Source organism: Manis pentadactyla, chromosome 8 (assembly GCF_030020395.1).
Source record: "Manis pentadactyla isolate mManPen7 chromosome 8, mManPen7.hap1, whole genome shotgun sequence".
Lineage (NCBI taxonomy): Eukaryota > Metazoa > Chordata > Mammalia > Pholidota > Manidae > Manis > Manis pentadactyla.
In genome coordinates this window covers 48,476,024-48,497,182 of record NC_080026.1, presented here as the reverse complement: position 1 = coordinate 48,497,182, position 21,159 = coordinate 48,476,024, and the positions used below count along the sequence as shown (strand labels likewise).

Genomic DNA, 21,159 nt, shown 5'->3' with positions numbered 1-21,159 from the left:
CTGAACTGGAAAAATCTTGCCAGTTTTATTTATATTTTTGATTAGTTGGCAGAAGGAAAACATTCCTTCCCAAGCATTAAATAACAGCAGGGGGTGAGCCAAGAATTTGACTTAGATGAGCCCAGCAAATATTATAAATGACTTACTTCATTTCAAATGGAAGAGCAAGAACAGAGGGCACCAAACATCATGTACTTGAGATAGAAGCTAAGCAGGTATCATGAGTCACAGACCAAAAAAGAAAAGCAAACAATCCTTGGTTGGTCTGACCCTGAACATGAAAATTTAATGTGTAGAGAAACATTAAAAATCAGTCTACAAGATTGAAAGACCAATGAGATGCTGCAGAAAGTGTTATGAATCTAAAGTTCACAAAAATGTTAAATTTGATTTCCACTGATGCAGCAAACCAAAATCTAAAGATTCCATAGAGTATCATCCAATCTCAAGATCAATGAACAAAACGAGCAGCAAGTAATTGAACACCCATGTGTACACAGCGTTACAGCAAATAATTATCTCATTACCCATGGCATTGTGAATTTGCAATATGGCTCTTTTAATTAACACACTCACATGTTCTGTGCTTTGGTTTCGGGCTGATAGGAGCACAGCTCTAATCCCAGGTGTCTCCCCATCTCTGACCTATGTTCTCTCAGCCCCAAGGTACAGACCACCTACAACTTCTACCTCCTGACCCCACTTCCAGTAGGGGAGGGAGGAGACTGAGGATGCCCTGAAGACCCACCATGAAGACATTCTACAAAGAAAATAACATGTGTCTCCCATTGGACCAAGAGCACAGTATTACTGACATTGTCTCCCAACTAACCTCCCTACTTCCACCTCTGACTGCCCACACCCTACTCTTTTCTTTTTTCTCTTTTGTTTTTTCAACTGTGGTAAAATACATAAAACAAAATTTACCATTTAAATCATCATTAAGTGTACAGTTCAGTGACATTAAGTACATTCACGTTGTACCACCATCACCACTGTCCATCTCCAGAATTCTTTCATCTCGCAAATCCTATACTCTGTCCCATTAAACTCCAAATCCCAATCCATACCTCCAGCCCCTGGCAACCACCTTTCTACTCTACAGTCTGTCCCTGTGAATTGATGACTCTAGGTACCTCACATAAGTGGAATCATACAGTATTTGTTCTTTAGTGCTTACTTATTCCACTTAGCATGAGGTCCTCCAGGTTCATCCATGTTGTAGTATGTGTCAGAATTTCTTTTCTTTTCAAGGCTGAATAATATTCCATTGTAAGGACTGACTGTATTTTATCTATTCATTCATTCACTGATGGACACTTGAATTACTTCTACCTTTGGCTATTTGAATAATGCTTCTGTGAACATCTCTTTGAGACCCTGCTTTCAATTCTTCTGGGCATATACCCAGAAGTTGAATAGCTGGATCATGTGATGACTCTGTTTTTAACTTTTTGAAGAACCTCCACACCTCCATGTTTTCCATAGTGCCCCTACACCCTACTGGTAAAACAGAAGTCAAAGTAATTCTTTAAAATGTGGTTAGATTATGTCACTTCTTTGCTTATAACCCTCCAGCGATTCCCCATTTTATCAGAGAAAAGCCAAAGTCTTTACCAAGGCCCTATAAGGCCCCTTTCAATGCTAACCTTCTCCTCTGCTGTTCTTCCTACCCTTTGAACACCTGAGGCACATCCTACTTCAGGCCTTCCCATGGCTGCTTCCTCCACCAGGAACACTCTTTCTATTCACTCTCCTCCTCCAAGTGTTTGCTTCCATCTCACTTCTTAATGGGTAGACCCCAACACCTTGGTCTATGCTTTGTAGCCCTTACAACCTATAGAGAAAATGAAAGTTCCTATGGCCAGGATTCTCACAAGTCAGCTTGCTCACTGTACATGTGTGGACAATACATTATTATTGAATCTATATAAAGAGCTCTGCCTAGTGCTCTGGGAACACAGCTGCAAGAGAGTAGAAACTGGAGGGGTGGCAGCACCAAGAACAGAGACTGAGACGACTGTGTGGGCAGAGAGGCCCCAAGGCAGAGACCAGGCTGCTGCATGCAGACTCGCTCTGAGTGGATGGGATTCTAGCACTTGACTTGCCACCATGGGACTAAATCTGGACCTAAACCCTTTCCCCACAGGACCATTCCATTGTCACTTTTCAGTCTCACTGAATCAAGAGTAAACTTGCCCAGGGCTGAAACCCACTGGCAAGACACCACCCTACAACATACTAGGTATATAATTTAGTATGTTTGTCATTTCTTGTCTGTCTTCCCAATTTCACCCCACCTAGAACAACAACTCCACAGAAATCCTAAGCATCTCAAAGAGAATCTGGCACATGGTAGGTACTCAATAAACACCTGCTGAATAAAATGGATATCCACCGTCCCTGAGAGTTCTGCCAAGGACACTCCCTTCAAATACTAAATATCCTGGGCTAAAATTATCTTCTGTATAGTGACATCATCAGGAATTGTCAGTAGACCTTTAATTGTTGAATATTGCCCAAAACCAGATTTCACATTCTCAGCTACCCAAACTTTACAAAGATGCTCATTGAATATATATGTTCAGTTTATTGGAGAATAATTTCAAATTGCAATGATGTTTCTTTCCCTTTGCCACCTTCCTGTTGTGGGAACTTGGATGGGCACTCAGATAACAAGAACTCTGCATGAGGGGGCAGCAGAGAGGACTCCAGGAGCTTGTCCAAGTCCCCACAAACTTGTCAAAGTTCATTCAGTTGTTTGGAGCCTAAGCCAGGATTTGGACTGAAGTCTTGAAGGCATGCCCTTTCCAGAAGTCATGGTGCCTCCAATCAGTGCTTCCTCTATACTCCCCATTCCTGCCCCAAGGCTTCCAGGTTCAAGCAAGCATGGTCCCAGCTACAAAGTTCCCTGCCTCTGGGGACCCTGTTGACTGCCTCCTGGCTTCACCTTCATGCTGCATCTAGATTTCCAGCCCCTGGATGATTCTTACCCAGCTTTCCTCTACTGCTCTGGGCCAACCTAGAGCTTCCATGTGCAGCCTGTTATCCCAGGTGCATTTGCCTTGCCTAGTCCATACTTAGACCTCTGCCTCCTAACAACTGCTACTCATGGTCCATCTTGATAGGAATTTCCATAAAGGATTTTCACAGCACAGCTTTCTGCCTTCCCAAAGAACCTTCTAAAGGTCAAAATGATAAAAGGTGACAAATTGGTCTGGCAGACAAGAAAAACATATTCAAAAGGTAATGAGGATGAGGTGGAGCCAAGATGGCAGTGTGAGTAGAGCAGCAGAAATCTCCTCCCAAAAACATATATATTTTTGAAAATACAACAAATTCAACTATTCCGAAAAGAGAGACCAGAAGATACAGGACAATAGCAAGACTACATCCACACCTGCGAAAACCCAGCACCTCATGAAGGGGATAAGATACAAGCTGCAGTGTGGCAGAACCTGAGCTCCCCTCACCCCAGCTCCCAGTGGGAGGAGAGGAGTTGGAGCAGGGAGGGAAAGGGAGACCAGGACGACTAAATACCCAGCCCTAGCCATCCGCACTGGAGCGCAGACACATAGTATCTGCGGGGTGCTGGATACTAAGGAAATGGGACAGTAAAATCTGTGAGAGGGTCCCCACAGCCGGCATCCCTGGGACAAAGAAAAGAGAGTGCTTTTTGAAAGTCTGAAAGGGACAGGGACCCCACAGCTGGATGGAGGCACCCTGGCACAATCAGCTCAGCAGCTGGGAACCCAGGGAACTCCGGGCACCCTAACCCCTGGGTGGCAGTGCAGTTACGAGGCTCCTCATGGTGAAAAACAGCCTCCCGCCCATTCCCACTCCGGGGCAGCCCCACCATAGTGGAGCAGCCGCCTGAGGGCGGCCACGACCACTGCAAGTGTGCACGGAGCTTCCTTCACAGTGGCCCAGGGAAGAAGCAGAAACCCCGTCTGCACACAGCAGCCCAGCACAAGCCACTAGAGGTCACCATTCTCCCAGAAGAGAAAGGCCACAAACTAGCAAGAAGGGATGTTCTCCCAGCTGACACATGCCAACTACCCATGACTATCTCTATCGCCATGAAAAGTCAGAAGAATTTGATACAGACCAGATTAAACCAAATAGTCTCCCCTGAAAAGGAATCTGGGGAACAGATCTAATCAATCTTCCTGAAAAATAATTTAAAATTAAGGTCATAACCATGATGATGGACTTGCAGAGAAATATGCAAGAGCTAAGGGGGGAGAATACAGAAATGAAACAATCTCTGGAAGGATTTAAAAGCAGAATGGATGAGATACAAGAGGCCATTGATGGATTAGAAACCAGAGAACAGGAACACATAGAAGCTGGCTCAGAGAGAGATAAAAGGATCTCCAGAAATGAAACAATATTGGCACAGGCGATACTGTTTGACAAGGTCCAGGCATGAGGAGGAATCCTGAAAACAGGAAACCACATAGCTGGCCCCTGCTAATTCCCACACTTATTTTTGCAGTTGTGATTTGGTGATTGGGCTCATATATAGGAAATCTTATGTACTTAAGATTTATTCATCTTTAGTAAATAATATAACCTAAAATATTGATCAAAGCAGCAATTCTGGAAATGAAAGCAATGTTATGGGACCAACTGTTCCAGGCATATTGCCACAAATAAGTGAGGCAGAACAACCCAGGCCTCTCAAAACTAGATGCAGTTTGTTCCTCCTTTTGTAAAAATTGAAACATGATTAACCAGGAGTTATGGTACACTGGGCCATAGAAAAACCCCCATAGAAAAAAACATTTTTTCAAGAAATTTATATGAAACAGCAAAGTAATAAAGATTAATAGTCCCCACTGCCCAGGGTTCCCCTTATGTTGCTTATAATCTTAGAAGACACCTCTGGCACCCTCTCATAGAAAGAATTTATGAGAAAAATAGGAAAATTTATATTTATAAATATCCCATATATAAAAGTTTATAATGAATTTATGTTAAAATATTGTTATATTAATGGTAAGGTAGTAAGAGCAGATTTAGTGTCATTATATGAAAGATTAAAGAAGACTGTGAGGTCCTGGTGCCTGTGGACACAGGAGGAAAGGTGTAAACATCTGAAATTGTGGAATGAATATTATGAAAGAATAAGGTGTTTTTTTCGTATTCATAGGGATGTTGAGGAATGTTAAAACTTATGGGTGATAAAAGTACTATTCCCTAGACTTTAGATGTAAGCATAAACCCAAATGTGTAGGATAAGATTTAATTAACACTACATTTAATAACCAAAAGACATATAGCTTACATTTTATGTAACCTGTTTAAACTTTATGTAGCCTTAGACACATATCTTAAACTCTATATAATCTTACATGATTATAAGTAAAAATCATGGTCCACATGCTGCCTCATGCCATTTTCTGTTTAGCACCTAGCATGTAGCTTACATGAATTACTAATCATAATAGACTAAGAAAAGGTTAAAAATTAAATGTTAAACAGCTACTATTAGAAGAAATGATGATATTTACTTAAGGATAATAAGCTGGAATTATGTAGAAACTGACAGGAAAAATACTGTATTATTCACGATTAAAGAAAAATGTTTAACATTATGTAAACCTTAGAAAGACATAAAAATAAAGACCCGGCCACTTGATGTCAGGAGATGTTACAACCTTGATTGGGTGTTTCGTCTCCTCATTCATCTACTCACTTGCTGATGCTGCCCTTTCCTTCATGACCCACACCTCAGCTGGAGCTGGACTCCAGCACAATATTAAGAGAACTGTGTGACCAATCCAAAAGGAACAATATCCTCATTATAGGGGTACCAGAAGAAGAAGAGAGAGAGAAAAAGGGATAGAAAGTGTCTTTGAAGAAATAATTGCTGAAAACTTCCCCAAACTGGGGGAGGAAACAGTCACTCAGACCACAGAAGTACACAGAACTCCCAACAGAAGGGACCCAAAGAGGACAACACCAAGACACATAATAATTAAAATGTCAAAGATCAAGGACAAGGAAAGAATTGTTAAGGCAGCTAGAGAGAGTAAAAAGGTCACCTACAAAGGAAAACCCATCAGGCTATCATCAGACTTCTCAAAGAAACCTCACAGGCCAGAAGAGAAACACATGATATATTTAATGCAATGAAACAGAAGGGCCTTGAACCAAGAACACTATATCCAGCACGACTATCATTTAAATATGAAGGAGTAATTAAACAATTCCCAGAGAAGCAAAAGTTGAGGGAATTTGCCACCCACAAACCACCTCTACAGTGTATTTTAGAGGGACTGCTCAAGATGGGAACACTCCTAAGGCTAAATAGATGTCACCAGAGAAAATAAAATCACAGCAAAGAAAAAAGACCAACTAAATATTAACTAAAGGCAAAATATAAAATCAACTACTCACAAAAGCAGTCAAAGGAAACACAAAAGAGCACAGAATAATACACCCAACATATAAAGAATGAAGGAGGAGGAATAAGAAGGGAGAGAAATGAAGAATCTTCAGACAGTGTTTATAATAGCTCAATAAGTGAGTTAAGTTATTCAGAAAAATACTAAAGAAGCCAACCTTGAACCATTGGTAACAACGAATCTAAAGCATGCAATGGCAATAAGTACTTTTCTTTCAATAATCACCCTAAATGTAAATGGACTGAATGCACCAATCAAAAGACACAGAGTAATAGAATGGATAAAAAAGCAAGACCCATCTATATGCTGCTTACAAGACCCTCACCTCAAACCCAAAGACATGCACAGACTAAAAGTCAAGGGATGGAAAAAGATATTTCATGCAAACAACAAGTTGAAAAAAGCAGTTGTTATAGTATTAGTATCAGACAAAATAGACTTCAAAACAAAGAAAGCAGCAATAGATAAAGAAGGACATTACATAATGATTAAGGGGTTGGTCAAACAAGAGGATATAACCATTATAAATACATATGCACCCAACACAGGAAGACCAGAGTATGGGAAACAAATAATAATAGAATTAAAGGAGGAAATAGAATGCAATGCACTCATTTTAGGAGACTTCAACACATCACTCACTCCAAAGGATCCACCAGACACAAAATAAGTAAGGACACAGAGGCACTGAACAACACACTAGAACAGATGGACCTAATAGACATCTATACAACTCTACATCCAAAAGCAACAGGATACACATTCTTTTCAAGTGCACATGGAACATTCTCCAGAATACACCACATACTGGGCCACAAAAAGAGCCTAAGTAAACTCAAAAAGATTGAACTTCTACCAACCAACTTTTCAGACCAAAAAGGTATAAAACTAGAAATAAATTGTACAAAGAAAGTAAACAGGCCCACAAACACATGGAGGCTTAACAAAATGCTCCTAAATAATCAATGGATCAATGACCAAATCAAAATAGAGATCAAGCAATATATGGAAATAAATGACAACAACACAAAGTCCCAACTTCTCTGGGACATAGCAAAAGCAGTCTTAAGAGGAAAGTATATAGCGATCCAGGCATATTTAAAGAATTAAGAACAATCCCAAATGAATAGTTTAATGTCACAATTATCAAAATTGGAAAAAGAACAACAAATGAGGCCTAAAGTCAGCAGAAGGAGGGACATAATAAAGATCACAGAAGAAATAAATAAAATTGAGAAGAATTAAACAATAGAAAAAAATCAGTGAAACCAAGAGCGGGTTCTTTGAGAAAATAAACAAAATAGATAAGCCTCTAACCAGACTTATTAAGAGAAAAAGAGAAACAACACCAACAGAATCAGAAATGAGAACGGAAAAATCATGATGGACCCCACAGAAATACAAAGAATTATTAGAGAATACCATGAAAACCTACATGCCAAGAAGCTGGAAAACCTAGAAGAAACGGACAACTTCCTAGAAAAATACAACCTTCTAAGACTGACCCAGAAAGAAACACAAAATCTAAACAGACCAATTACCCGCAATGAAATTGAACTGGTAATCAAAAAACTACCCAAGAACAAAACCCCTGGGCCAGAAGGATTTACCTCGGAACTTTATCAGACATACAGAGAAGACATAATACCCATTCTCCTTAAAGTTTTCCAAAAAGAAGAAGATGAGGGAATACTCCCAAACTCATTTTATGAAGCCAAGATCACCCTAATACCAAAACCAGGCAAAGACCCCACAAAACAGAAAATTACAGACCAATATCCCTGATGAATGTAGATATAAAAATACTCAACAAAATATTGGCAAACCAAATTAAAAAATACATCAAAAGGATCATACACCATGACCAAGTGGGATTTATCCCAGGGATGCAAGGATGGTATAACATTCGAAAATCAATCAACAACATCCACCACATAAATAAGAAAAAGGACAAAAACCACATGATCATCTCCACAGATACTGAAAAATCATTCGACAAAATTCAACATCCATTCATGATAAAAACTTTCAACAAAATGGGTATAGAGGGCAAGTACTTCAACATAATAAAGGCCATATATGATAAACCCACAGCCAACATCACACTGAACAGTGAGAAGCTGAAAGCTTTTCCTCAGAGATTGGGTACAAGACAGGGATGCCCACTCGCCCCACTATTATTCAACATAGTACTGGAGGTTTTAGCCATGACAATTAGACAAAACAAAGAAATACAAGGAATCCAGGTTGGTAAAGAAGAAGTAAAACTGTCACTATTTGCAGATGACATGATATTGTACATTAAAGAAACCCTAAAGATTCCACTCCAAAACTGCTAGAACTAATATCAGAATTCAGTAAAGTTGCAGGATACAAAATTAACACACAGAAATCTGTGGCTTTCCTATACACTAACAATGAACTTATAGAAGGAGAAATCAGGAAGACAATCCCATTCACAACTGCATCAAAAAGAATAAAATACCTAGGAATAAATCTAACCAAGGAAGTGAAAGACTAATACCCTGAAAATTATAAGACACTGTTAAGAGAAATTATAGAGGACTCTAACAAATGGAAACTCATCCCATGCTCTTGGCTAGGAAGAATTAATATCATCAAAATGGCCATACTGCCCAAAGCAATATACAGATTTGATGCAATCCCTATCAAATTACCAACCTCATTCTTCAGTGAACTGGAACAAATAGTTTAAAATTCATATGGAAACACCAAAGACCCCAAATAGCCAAAGCAATTCTGAAAAGGAAGAAAAATGTGGGCGGGATCTCACTCCCCAACTTCAAGCTCTACTACAAAGCCACAGTAATCAAGACAATTTGGTACTGGCACAAGAACAGAGCCACAGACCAGTGAACAGAATAGAGACTTCAGACATTAACCCAAACATATTTGGTCAATTAATATATGATAAAGCAGCCATGGACATACAATGGGGAAATGACAGTCTCTTCAACAGATGGTGCTGGCAAAACTGGACAGCTACATGTAACAGAATGAAACCGGATCACTGTCTAACCCCATACACAAAAGTAAATTCAAAATGGATCAAAGACCTGAATGTAAGTCATGAAAACATAAAACTCTTAGAAAAAAACATAGACAAAAATCTCATGGACATAAACATGAGCAACTTCTTCATGAACATATCTCCCTGGGCAAGGGAAACAAAAGCAAAAATAAAAAGTGGAACTATATCAAGCTAAAAAGCTTCTGTACAGCAAAGGACACCATCAATAGAACAAACAGATACCATACAGTATGGGAGAATATATTCATAATGACAGATCCGATAAAGGGTTGACATCCAAAATATATAAAGAGCTCACACACCTCAACAAACAAAAAGCAAATAATCCAATTAAAAAATGGTGGAGGAGCTGAACAGACAGTTCTCCAAAGAAGAAGTTCAGATGGCCAACAGACACATGAAAAGATGCTCCACATCGCTAGTCATCAGAGAAATGCAAATTAAAATCACAATGAGATATCACCTCACACCAGTAAGGATGGCCACCATCCAAAAGACAAACAACAACAACAAATGTTTGCGAGGTTGTGGAGAAGGGGTAACTCTCCTACACTGTTGGTGGGAATGTAAATTAGTTCAACCACCATGGAAATCAGTATGGAGGTTCCTCAAAAAGCTCAAAATAGAAATACCATTTGACCCAGGAATTCCACTTCTAGGAATTTACCCTAAGAATGCAGCAGCCCAGTTTGAGAAAGGCATATGCACTGCTATGTTATTTCAGCACTATTTACAATAGCCAATAAATGCACGGGGAGGGCTGTGCAACACAGAGAAGACAAGTAGTGATTCTGCAGCATCTTGCTATGCTGATGGACAGTGACTGTAATGGGGATTGTGGGGGGAACTTGGTGAAGGGGGAGCCTAGTAAACATAATGTTCTGCATGTAATTGTAGATTAATGACAACAAAATAAAAAATGAAAAAATAAAAAAATAAAAAAGGTAATGAGGAATATCTAAAGCAGGTGCTGAGCCTTCAACCCCTCATTTGTAATGAGATTCCTACCAGCCCTGCAGTCATCTCCACCCACCTCTTCTCTTTGTACTTCACAGGTGTGTGGTTAGAGCCCTGTTACACTCAAGCAAAGCAAAGACCCACTTTGCTACATTTAGCTTAAATGGATAAGAAAAGTGTTGTCCTAATTGTTAAATAGCCTCCACCTGCTTACCTGCAGCTGTTTCTTTTCTTGAAGAAGCCAGTCTTCTCTGGTGACAGATACATGGCAGATGTCCTGAACAGTGGCTTCCAGTGGCTTCAGCTCCATTCTGAGTGGGGCTTGAGTGTCATCCCTGCCAACCCTTAAAATAAAAGCATACACATCGGTGCAGATATGGAGAAGCTGAAATCTTCAGACCCACAAGAATATTAAGAGCAGGAAATTTCACAAAGTGGCCTGCAGCTCTTCTCTTTCTTAGGAGTGCCGGAGGGATGAGATCCCTTAATGTGAGCTTCTGTTTTAATTACAACCTATTGGTGTTTTTGCTTTTTTACCCATAGCCAATTTGCTATTATTCAGCTTGTGCCATCCAGCACCATGGCCCCTAGCCACAGGTCAAAAGATCTCATTAATGGTAATTTTTATGTTTATTACTGTGGATAAAATGAGAGTTCCTGTGGCCTGGATTCTCACCTGGCCCTGGTTGACTCACTCACTGCACACCTGTGGGCAATACATCGCTGTTGACTGTATAAAAAGAGCTACACCCAGTGCTCTCGGCGTGACATGGTGGCAGAGTTGCAAGGCTGCAGGAGAGCAGAGCAGAGGCTGGAGTGGTGGCAGCACTGAGGACAGACGCCCAGAGGATGGCTGTGTGGGACAGCCGTGCGGACAGAAGGGCCCAAAAGCAGAAACTGGCTTGCTGCATACAGACTCGCTCTGAGTGAACAGGATTCTAATGACTGACCTGCCACCTGGAAATAAATTTGGGTATAACCCTTTCACCCCAGAGAACATTTTGCTGTCAATTTCTTTGGTCACGCTGAATCCATAGTGAACTTGCCCGGGGCTGAAACCTATTGGCAAGACAATTACATATTGGAGTGATAACATTTTTATATATTGGGTTGAGGTCAATATATTTTTTAATTAATTTCACCTGTTTCTTCTATTTAATGTAGCTACTAGATAATTTAAAATCATACATGTGGTTTACATTATGTTTTATTGGACAGCACTCTCTTTACCAGAGCTGAATTGCAGGCTGATATTGGCTGTGAATATTAAAAAGAGATATGACTGATCTCACAGATACTTGAGACAGAGCTTTTCAGAAAAGGCTTGTCAAAAAAGACTATTGAAAACCATTTAAAATCTGTTTGGCTCCTTCTCCTTTTCTTGTAGGACTCTTCATATTTGGTTAAAGCAAGGCTGGTAAAAATGAATCACAGCTGTATGCTGGTGAGTTGCCTTTGCAGGATTCTTACAGGTATTTACCATCAAAGAATGAAAAACTCATACTTAAAGTATTTGATTTCTAACTAAGTGCAGTTGGAGAAAAAAAGTATAAGCTAAGCAAAACTGTATCAACAATTCAAGGAAGCTGTGTCTAAGAAACACTGTCCACTAAAATTAAAAGGCAATAACAAGCTGGGAAAATATTGCCACATATGTGATAGAAAAGGGAAAAATAGTGCTAACTTCAAGAGTTCTACCAAATCAAGAAGAAAACAAAGGCCTACCAGAAATTTTTTTAAAAAGGAATTACAAAAGATTAAGGAAAATTCTTATAAAAAATGATTCTAAGTACAAATTCAAACAACATAAAATATTTTTTGTCTAACTGGAAAAAGTTTTCATAAACCTGTAATCCCTTGGTGATAGTAGAGAATAAGAATCAGATTTAAAATGTATAAGTTTGGATCCTCTATTCCCACTTCTAAGAGACCATTGTATATAAATGGTCATATGTGATGCAGAAAGATCAGCTACAAAAGTCCCAGATTTTTTTCTCAGTAGACAACAACTGAAAACCTCAGGCAAGTTCACTAAGGACTCAGTGAGACCGAGAAACGACAGTAGAAAGTTACTGGGGTAAAAGGATCTATATTCGGCTTTATTCTCTCCAGCCATAGGTCGAGCACTAGAATTATGTCTGCATTCAGCAGTCTGTAGGTCTGTAATCCATCTCTGTCTCTGCCTTCATCCAGAGCACTGGGCAGAGCTCTTTATATAGTGACTCAGTCAAATAGCTTATTGCCTACAGATGTGGAAGTACTAGCCCAGGAGTAGGCCAATGACATCATCAAGTAGTTTAGGGTCAGGTGAGCATACTGGCCACAGGAACTTCCATTTTCCCCACAGCAATGCAATCACTAAAACAAGGTCAGCAAAGAAGATGTAGTCCCATGGAAAATGAAGACTCTATATTGCTGTTTTTAAAGCAGGCATTGCGGTAATATGTATATATTATAAAAATGGCATGCATTCTTACTATGCTGATGGACAGTGACTGTAATGGGGTATGTGTTGGGGACTTGATAATGGGGAGAATCTTGTAACCATAATGTTGCTCATGTAATTGTATATTAATGTTACCAAAAAATGGCATGCAAATAAAATAAATAGGAAAATACCCACCAAAATTTTATCAGCTCTGGATGGTGGAATAACTTCTTTTTCATTTTCTAAGTTTTCTATAGTGAGCATGCATTATTTTTGTAACTATAATAGAAAGGCTTTCTACCACACACACTAAGCTCTACTAGTTACTTAAATATTAGAACGTGGACTACCTGTTGCAGCACTCAAACTAAACAGACATGTCTGCACTTTAAATAAATGCCATCCTTATATTAATGATCCAAGGGCATCTTCTCCTGCAGAGAAGCAGTGTCTGGGGCATGGGGAAAATGGAAGTTCATTTGGCCAGGATGCTCACCTAACCCCAAACTACTTGATGCTGTAATTGGCCTGCTGCTAGGCTACTGCTTCCACACCCATAGGCAATGAGCTATTATTGACTGAGTCACTGTATAAAGAGCTCTGCCCAGTGCTCTGGGTGGAGGAAGAGAGAGAGGAGGATTACAGACCTGCAGACTGTTGGATGCAGACCTAATTCTAGTGTTTGACCTTTGTTGGGAGAACAAAGCCAAGTAATAAACCCTTCCACCCCAAGAATGTTCCATTGTCATTCCTGAGTCTCACTAAGCCCATAGTGAATTTGCCAGGGGCCAAAACCCTAAGGCAAGACATCTGGCTTCTGAGAGTTTGAGGCATATACTAAATCGTCCCCTTCTCCCCCGGAATCACCTCCTACACAGCTGGGACTTAGCTGTCACATGTATATTGATTTGGGGGCTCATCAAGAAGAATCATGAAACTGCATGTTCTAAGCATATAGTCACACAGGTTCCCCTCCTGCAACATGTCTTAGCAAAGAGAATGAGTAACTGATCTTAATATGCCTTGTGCTTTGTTAGGCAGGAAACTAGATATGAGTTAGATGGAAAGAAAAAAGGCCAGAAAGTCCACTAAAACAGACCCAAAATTAATCAATTAAAGTTCAAAAAGCCAAGAGCAACTGGCCTGGAATGTTTGAATATTCCCCAGATAATGGAAGGTATCTCAGCATAGCCCATGTCTTTATTGTGTTAATCATGCTGGCCCAACTTACTTTCTTTACCTTTACCTATATGCTGTTTTTTTCTCCTTCTGGCCCTAATTAAGTAGTTTCTAACCTAGGCAACTAATTTAGCATTCAGGCCCAACCATAAACAACATAGTGAAAGGCAGAAAGGATTCCATTTTAAAGATTGTATTTTAGTACCCAGGAAGTTAGAAATGTCAGATTCCTAACTTACTCTTTAGAAAACAGACAATAAATCAGCCCACCTTTGGGGCTGGGCAGGCAACCTGTTTGATCTGCTCCCAGACCAGACCAAGACTCCTGGGACCCCAGGGAGAAATCAGAGCAGGAACTTCCTTGTGTTAAGTTAATTCTAAGTATTCAAAGACTACTTAACAAGTCTGCACCCCAGACCTTAGTCACATTCCTAAAGAATCCTTAAAAGGGGGAACCCCCAACCTTTTGGGGTGTTCCTCTCCCTGAGGTCACTCACACTTTCTAAGTATGTAACCTTTTTATCTTAAACTTTCTTTCTCCAAACCTTTCAGGGCACCTCTCCTTGCTGAGGTTGTCTGCTGCACTTCTCTCTTGAAGTTACTTTAAATAAAACTTTTACTCTGTTTCACTACTGTGTCTCTGCCCTTCAATTCTTTGCCGTGGCAGGGACAAGGACTGAGGAAATACACAATGCTCCCCCAACACCTTTATCTGTCCTCTTTCACTCACACCTCATTCCACTCATTAATTCAGAAAAAGAAAAACACTATGAAGCCCACCTACCATGTGCCACAGACTGTGTTTGGTGCTAGGGGCACAGCAATAAACAGGACCTGCATCCACAGGAAGATGCAAAACAGTGGATAAATGCTCAATCCACAGCTCCAGATACTGCAGGAGTTGAAAGGTGGAAGTGACTTCCCCACTTCCTAAATCTTGAACTGAGCTGACCAAGAGGTACAATGAAATGGCCCTAATATTTTTAGACACAGTGGTAGAAAACATGTCACCTCAGCTTTTCTAAGTTAGGAAACAACAGTTACAGGAAAGGGAACCTCGCTTGTATTCCCAACACAGATTCCCAACATATCATGTTATACCATAACATGGTATGTTACTTATTATAACGTATCATGCAGTTTAGAAATTTATTTTAAGACCTGTTACTGTCTGTTTCACACACTTAAAAGCAAATTATAAAATAGTAGTATGTGGATAAAATGAAGGTTCCTGTGGCCAGGATTCTCACCTGGCCCTGGTCAGCTGGCTAGCTCACTACACATGTGTGGGCAATACATTGTTATTGACTCTGTAAAGAGACTTGCCCAGTGCTCTGGACAACACAGTGGCACAGCTGCAAGGCTGCAAGAGAGCAGAGGCTAGAGTGGTGGCAGTGCCAAGGACAGAGGCCCAGAGGATGGCTGTGCAGACAAAGAGGCCCAGAGGTGGAGAATGGCTTGCTGCATGCAGACTTGCTCTAAGTGAATGGGATTTTAGTGACTGATCTGTGACAGTGGGAATAAAGTTGGGTATAACCCTTTCATCCCAAGAACATTCTACTGTCATTTCTTTGGTCACACTGAATCCATAGTGAACCTGTCAGGGCAGAAACCCATTAGCAAGACATGAAAATGTTTAAATAGATAATAATAAAGTAAAATTGTATGAATTGAGAATTTACTGTGCCAGACACTATCATTTTTAGCACACTCACTTCTCATTACAGACCTGAAAGGAAGATACTATTATAACAGTTTTGTTGATGAGGAAACATAGTGTCAGGGAGTTTAAGGGACTTGCTCTTGGTCACATAGGGAAAGAGCAAGAAGCACAGGCTGGGGGTCATGATGCACTGGGCTGATACCCAATTTGCAGCCCTTTCTTGGGCACCATCCACCAGGCAGGCTTTCAGCAACACTAGTATTTCCTGCTGGCTTCTAGTCATGGGCCATCCACACCCACTGAGCACGTCCCCTTGCTCACCATTCAACAGGGCAGTGAGAATGATGGGGAGGGCTCAGGACAGGGAGGTAGACACCTTTGTTGAGGCTTAGTTCCACCTTTTTCTAGCTTGCATCTTTGGACTTATCAGCCCTCCCTGAAACTTACTTTCCTCCTTTTTAAATTGAGGAGGAAGAAGAGGATGCCTTCCCTATATGGCTGATAATGGGGAGCAAATCAGTTCAACTGATGGCCACTGCACACCTACTGTGTGCAGGATCCACCCTCGCCCCTGGCAATGTGAGGAATAAGAATGAGCCCCCTGGCCCAGGGAGCTTGCTGTTCCCTGTCCCTCATGTCTCAGTGCTTGTGCCTGGAAAATGAATGCTGTGCTCATATACAGAGGACACACCCCTCTGCACAGGGTGATGCTGACTAAAGATGCCACGTTTCTGAAGATATTTACATCTATCAGAAGGGGAGGTCTTGTCAGCTACTGATGACCCAGGGGAGGGAATGGGTCTGGGCCCTGGGGTCTCAGGCTGTTCATGCAGCCACACACCACAGACCGTGAGCCTCAGGAGAAGAGAGACTGAGCTCATCTCGTTATCCCCAGTGCCGAGCACAGAGTAGGGGTTTAGCAGATATTTGTTGAATGATTGAATGAGTCCATGGCCTAGAAAATCCAGAAGTCATTTATATTCAGCTTTCTATTACATTAGATCATTTCTTTGCACTAATTTATTTCCTAATTTGTTCTACTTATGCAAATATTAAAGAGTTTCTTGAATTTCCTAAACAGAGACCATCTAGGTTAAGTTGGAGTTGCTGAAGGAGTCAACAAAGAATTGAAAATTAGCTACAGAAAGGTTGCAGTTGGCTAAACCAGGGATTCTCTCTATTTCATTACTCACATCATTACTTAACCCATCAGAAAGCCCCTGTGATTAACCAAAGCTCCTATCTCTCACATTTTGACTCCAGGTACAGGAAGACATCCACAGACACTGAGAGGTGGCCCCAGGACACACAGCAGCTCAGTAATAAAGCAAGGCACATGTTTCCATCCTCCGAGCCGTATTCCCTCTCCCTTCGACAGTGTTGTTCCCTTTATTTTAATAATTCTCAGTGTACAACCCCTAATGTCAGTGCAAATTAGCATTGCTGCTATAAACTAATCAGTATGTAAAATGAGCAAATCCCTCAGGGGCAAGAATTTAAAACATGATGGGTGGAATGTCAGAGCAGCACCCTGTGCCAGCGGGGATGCTGGGTCTCTGAGACCCTGTGCCTAGCACCAAGATTTCATACTGAGACAGGGACCTTGGTTGTAGTCAGAGTAGGGTGAGGGCCTCCTGAAAAAGCAAGGCAGGATATTTGCAGTCAGAGCAATGTAACTACATGCAAGAAAACCCCCTACTAAAACTCTGTGCTAAATATTCAGCTCTAGAGTCATTCTTCAGTGAGATCAGTTAATATACCCCAAATAAAGAAGAGTAGCACATGTTTGTTTTAGGCTAATCATTTATAATCATGTGTAAGATTCACTTTAACATGCTGAAAGGCCCAGGCCTATCTGCTGTCTTTCCTCCTTCAGATCTGATGAAGTGATTTTGCAAACTGGGCAAACTAATTTAGCATGCAAGCCCAGCCATAACACAGTAAAAGGCAAGAAATATTCCACCTTAAAAGATAAGATTGCACTTAACTGAACTCTTTAGCAAACAATGCCTCAGCCCACCTTGGCAGCTGAGCAGGTGGCCTTGTTTCATATGCCCCCAGACCAAGATGCTGGTATCTCAGGGAGAAATCAACAGAGCAGCAGGTTACTTGTATCAAGTTAATTGTAAATATCCTAGGACCACTTAATAAGTCCACACTGCTAAGCTTTTTTTCATGTTCTCGAAAAATCCTCATCTGCCTATAAAATCCCTAGACAGCGCACCAACCCGGACTCTCTTGTCCACACCTGGTGTGAGCTGGGAGCTCTGTCCTTTCACTTTATCTCTAAATAAAAGCCTGAACCTTGTTCTCCTACCATGAGTATTTGTGAAGCTCATTCTCTGGCTTTGTGAACAAGAACCTCGGCATCAATGCAGGCCCCACATGCGACTGCTCAGTGATGGAAAAATCCTGGCCTTTCTACTTTTGTCTTTTCCACCAATCATTTAAAGAAAGATAAAAGCCATTTGTCAAGTAAGATCAAACAGTGAGCACATTTTTTATCACAGTGGTAACACTCACCATGTGACTTTTGTGAGTTCATAGTTCAGGAATATTGAGAAAAGAATCGAACACCACTTGGGAGCAGGGAAGGGGATCAACATTTTCTGAGCAAGGTGATTAATGACTGTGCATCTGAGATGCACTCACACAGCCACCTCCTCCCTGGCCAGCACCCTGCACCCCCATGGCCCTCCAGAGCCCTTCTGGGTTCTGAGGGCCACCTTTGAAAGTATCTGGAGTCAGAATGCTCATGGGACAGAGGTGGGACCAGACAATCCATGTGCAAGGACACCCCATGACAAGATGGCTCATGGCCATCGCTATGGTTTATACAGTCATATGGATAGCACAGAGGGTTCCTTTCCCACACAGGATGCCAGTCTTCAAGGGATCAGGACAATTGCCATTTTAGGCCACTGCTGGAATCATAGAATTTTAGTCAGGGAAAGAACTGTTGGGGGAGCACTGTGTACTTTCCTTGGTCCTTGTCCCTGCCGCGACAGAGAATTGAGGGGCAGAGACACAGTAGTGAACCAGAGTAAAAGTTTTATTTAAAGTAACTTAAAGAGAGAAGAAGTGCAGCAGGCAACCTCAACAAGGAGAGATGCTCTGAAAGGTTTGGAGAAAGTTTAAGGTTAAAAGGTTACATACTTAGAAAGCGCAGGTGACCTCAGAGAGAGCGCCCTGAAAGGTTGGGGTTTCCCCCTTTAAGGATTCTTTAGAAATGTGACTAAGGTCTGGGGTGCAGACTTGTTAAGTAGTCTTTGAATACTTAGAATTAACTTAACTCAAGGAAGTTCCTGCTCTGATTTCTCCCTGGGATACCGGTGCCTTGGACTGGGAGCAGATCAAACAGGTTGCCTGCCCAGCCCCCAAGTTGGGCTGAGCTATTGTCTATTTGCTAAAGAGTAAGTTAAGAATCTTACATTTTTAACTTCCTGGGTATTAAAATACAATCTTTAAAATGGAATCCTTCCTGCGTTTCACTATGTTGTTTATGGTTGGACCTGCATGCTAAATTAGTTGCCTAGGTTAGAAACTACTTAATTAGGGCTGGAAGGAGAAAAAAGAACAGTGTATAGGTAAAGGTAAAGAAAGTAAGCTGGGCCTGCATGATTACCACAATAAAGACATGGGCTATGCTGAAGGTACCTTCCTTTATCTGGGAAATATTCAAACATTTTTGCTTTTTGAGCTTTGATTGATTAATTTTGGGTCTTTTTTAGTGGAGTTTCTGGCCTTTTTCTCTTTCCACACAGCTCATATCTATTTTCCTGCCTAAGAGAACCAAAATTCATTGCAACCAATGATCTCATGGTCAGTTAGGACCACCTCAGCTCAGATGACTATTTCCGACCTCGAGAGCTGAGCATGGCCCTTCTCATCACCTTTGCTCATCACGGCTTCCTATTGATGACCATTCTGTCAATTTACATCACATGACTTACATTTTTCCACCTCTCTCTCCTTCGGAAGATGGGGATCCAGAAGCGGTTTGGGCCAGTGATATACTCACTGTGTATCACCAGCCCCCTCATCCAACAGTGCCATGGATTTGGAGGCCCTCCAACAGCACAACCAAATATCCTCAGGAAACAGAACACTGTTGCTCTGTACAGCCTTACCCTACTTACAGTAATGACTGCCCTGCAAGAGAAGAGGGGCTCATGATATGTACTGGGGTTTATAATAGCTGTGTGCCCAGCACAACCAGCTTTCGAACAGACTTCATTTGAATTTGAGCAAATGGAGTGATATGGGAGACCTTTATGGGAAAGCTGTAAGGCTGGAGGTACTGAAGGGAGGAAAGCAAGGACAGTGCAAGTGGAACAAAGACAGCACCAAATAGCTCTGTGCCATATAAGGAAGGAAGGGACAGCTATTCCTGGATTCCAGTCCCGTGACAACAAACCCTGGATGCAGACCCCCTCCATCCAGAAGGAAAAAACCTCTGGCTGTCCATCACCCAACCCTGAGCCAATAAAAATTCTCCACATACCCCTGGTGCAGCCCACTCCCTCCTCCCTTCCCTGTGCTTATAAAAATTCCCTACCTGCCCTGCTGAGGGCGACTTCTCCAGCCTGTGTTTCAGACTGGTGAACCTCACCCAGAATTGTGCTCAGATAATAAATTGCCTGGTCCTTTGTTGCCTCTTGTTACATGCTTATTTTGGTTAGAATTTATCTTACATTTGGCGCCAAAACCCAGGAGGGAGCATGAGTGTGGAGCCCCAACCAGCCACTGGCAGCCCTGCCCCCTCTTTCCCCAACCTGGGACCTCAGCCTGCTCTCCGCTGTGTGTGGACTATTTTCCGGTGAGTCCCTCAGTTTCTCCCAGCCTGTTTCCCTTCCTAACTCCATTTCACCTGGTCAGTTCAAAATCATAGCTACATCCAGGTTGGGGCATCTGGCCCCTGGGCATCCAGCCCACCCTCTGCAGGCATCTGGCCCTCCCCTGGCCCTGTGGTGCAGGAGACATCCCTAACCCAGGCCCCAGGACATCTGCGGGCATCCAGACCACCCCTGGCCCTGCGGTGTGGGAGACGTCCTTCACCCAGGCTCCCAGGATGCCTCCCCTGACTTGGTGCGCTTCGGACTCTGGGTGCTTCTCTCAGCGGGACTAGTTGGGGAGGTGACGCAGGCATGGGGAACCAGCCCTCAAAAGCAGAGGCTCAGACCCCATTGCGGTGTCTCATTTCTAATTTGGCTACTCTATATTTGTCCCAAGAAGTTCACAAACAGAAGCTGGTCTTTCTCTGCTCTAAGGCCTGGCCTCAGTATCCCTTGGACAATCAATCTTGCTGGCACCCTGAGAGAACTTTCGATTTTGGCCTCCTCACTGACTTGACTAATTATTGCCACCGGAGCAGAAAGTGGGGTGAAATCCCATATGTACAGGCTTTTTGGACTTTGCTCACCCACCCAGATCTGTATGTTAAGTGTACTCCTTCCCAACTTTTGTT

At 41.8% G+C, this 21,159-nt stretch overlaps 1 protein-coding gene across 1 annotated transcript in view; it reads right to left on the bottom strand.

The window, feature by feature from the left end:
• The window catches only part of DISC1 (DISC1 scaffold protein), a 561,660-nt gene that overhangs the window by 323,326 nt on the left and 217,175 nt on the right, over positions 1 to 21,159 (bottom strand). Inside the window, 1 exon segment of the mRNA XM_057505361.1 lies at positions 10,637 to 10,766. Within this exon segment, the coding sequence (XP_057361344.1) occupies positions 10,637 to 10,766 (130 nt within the window).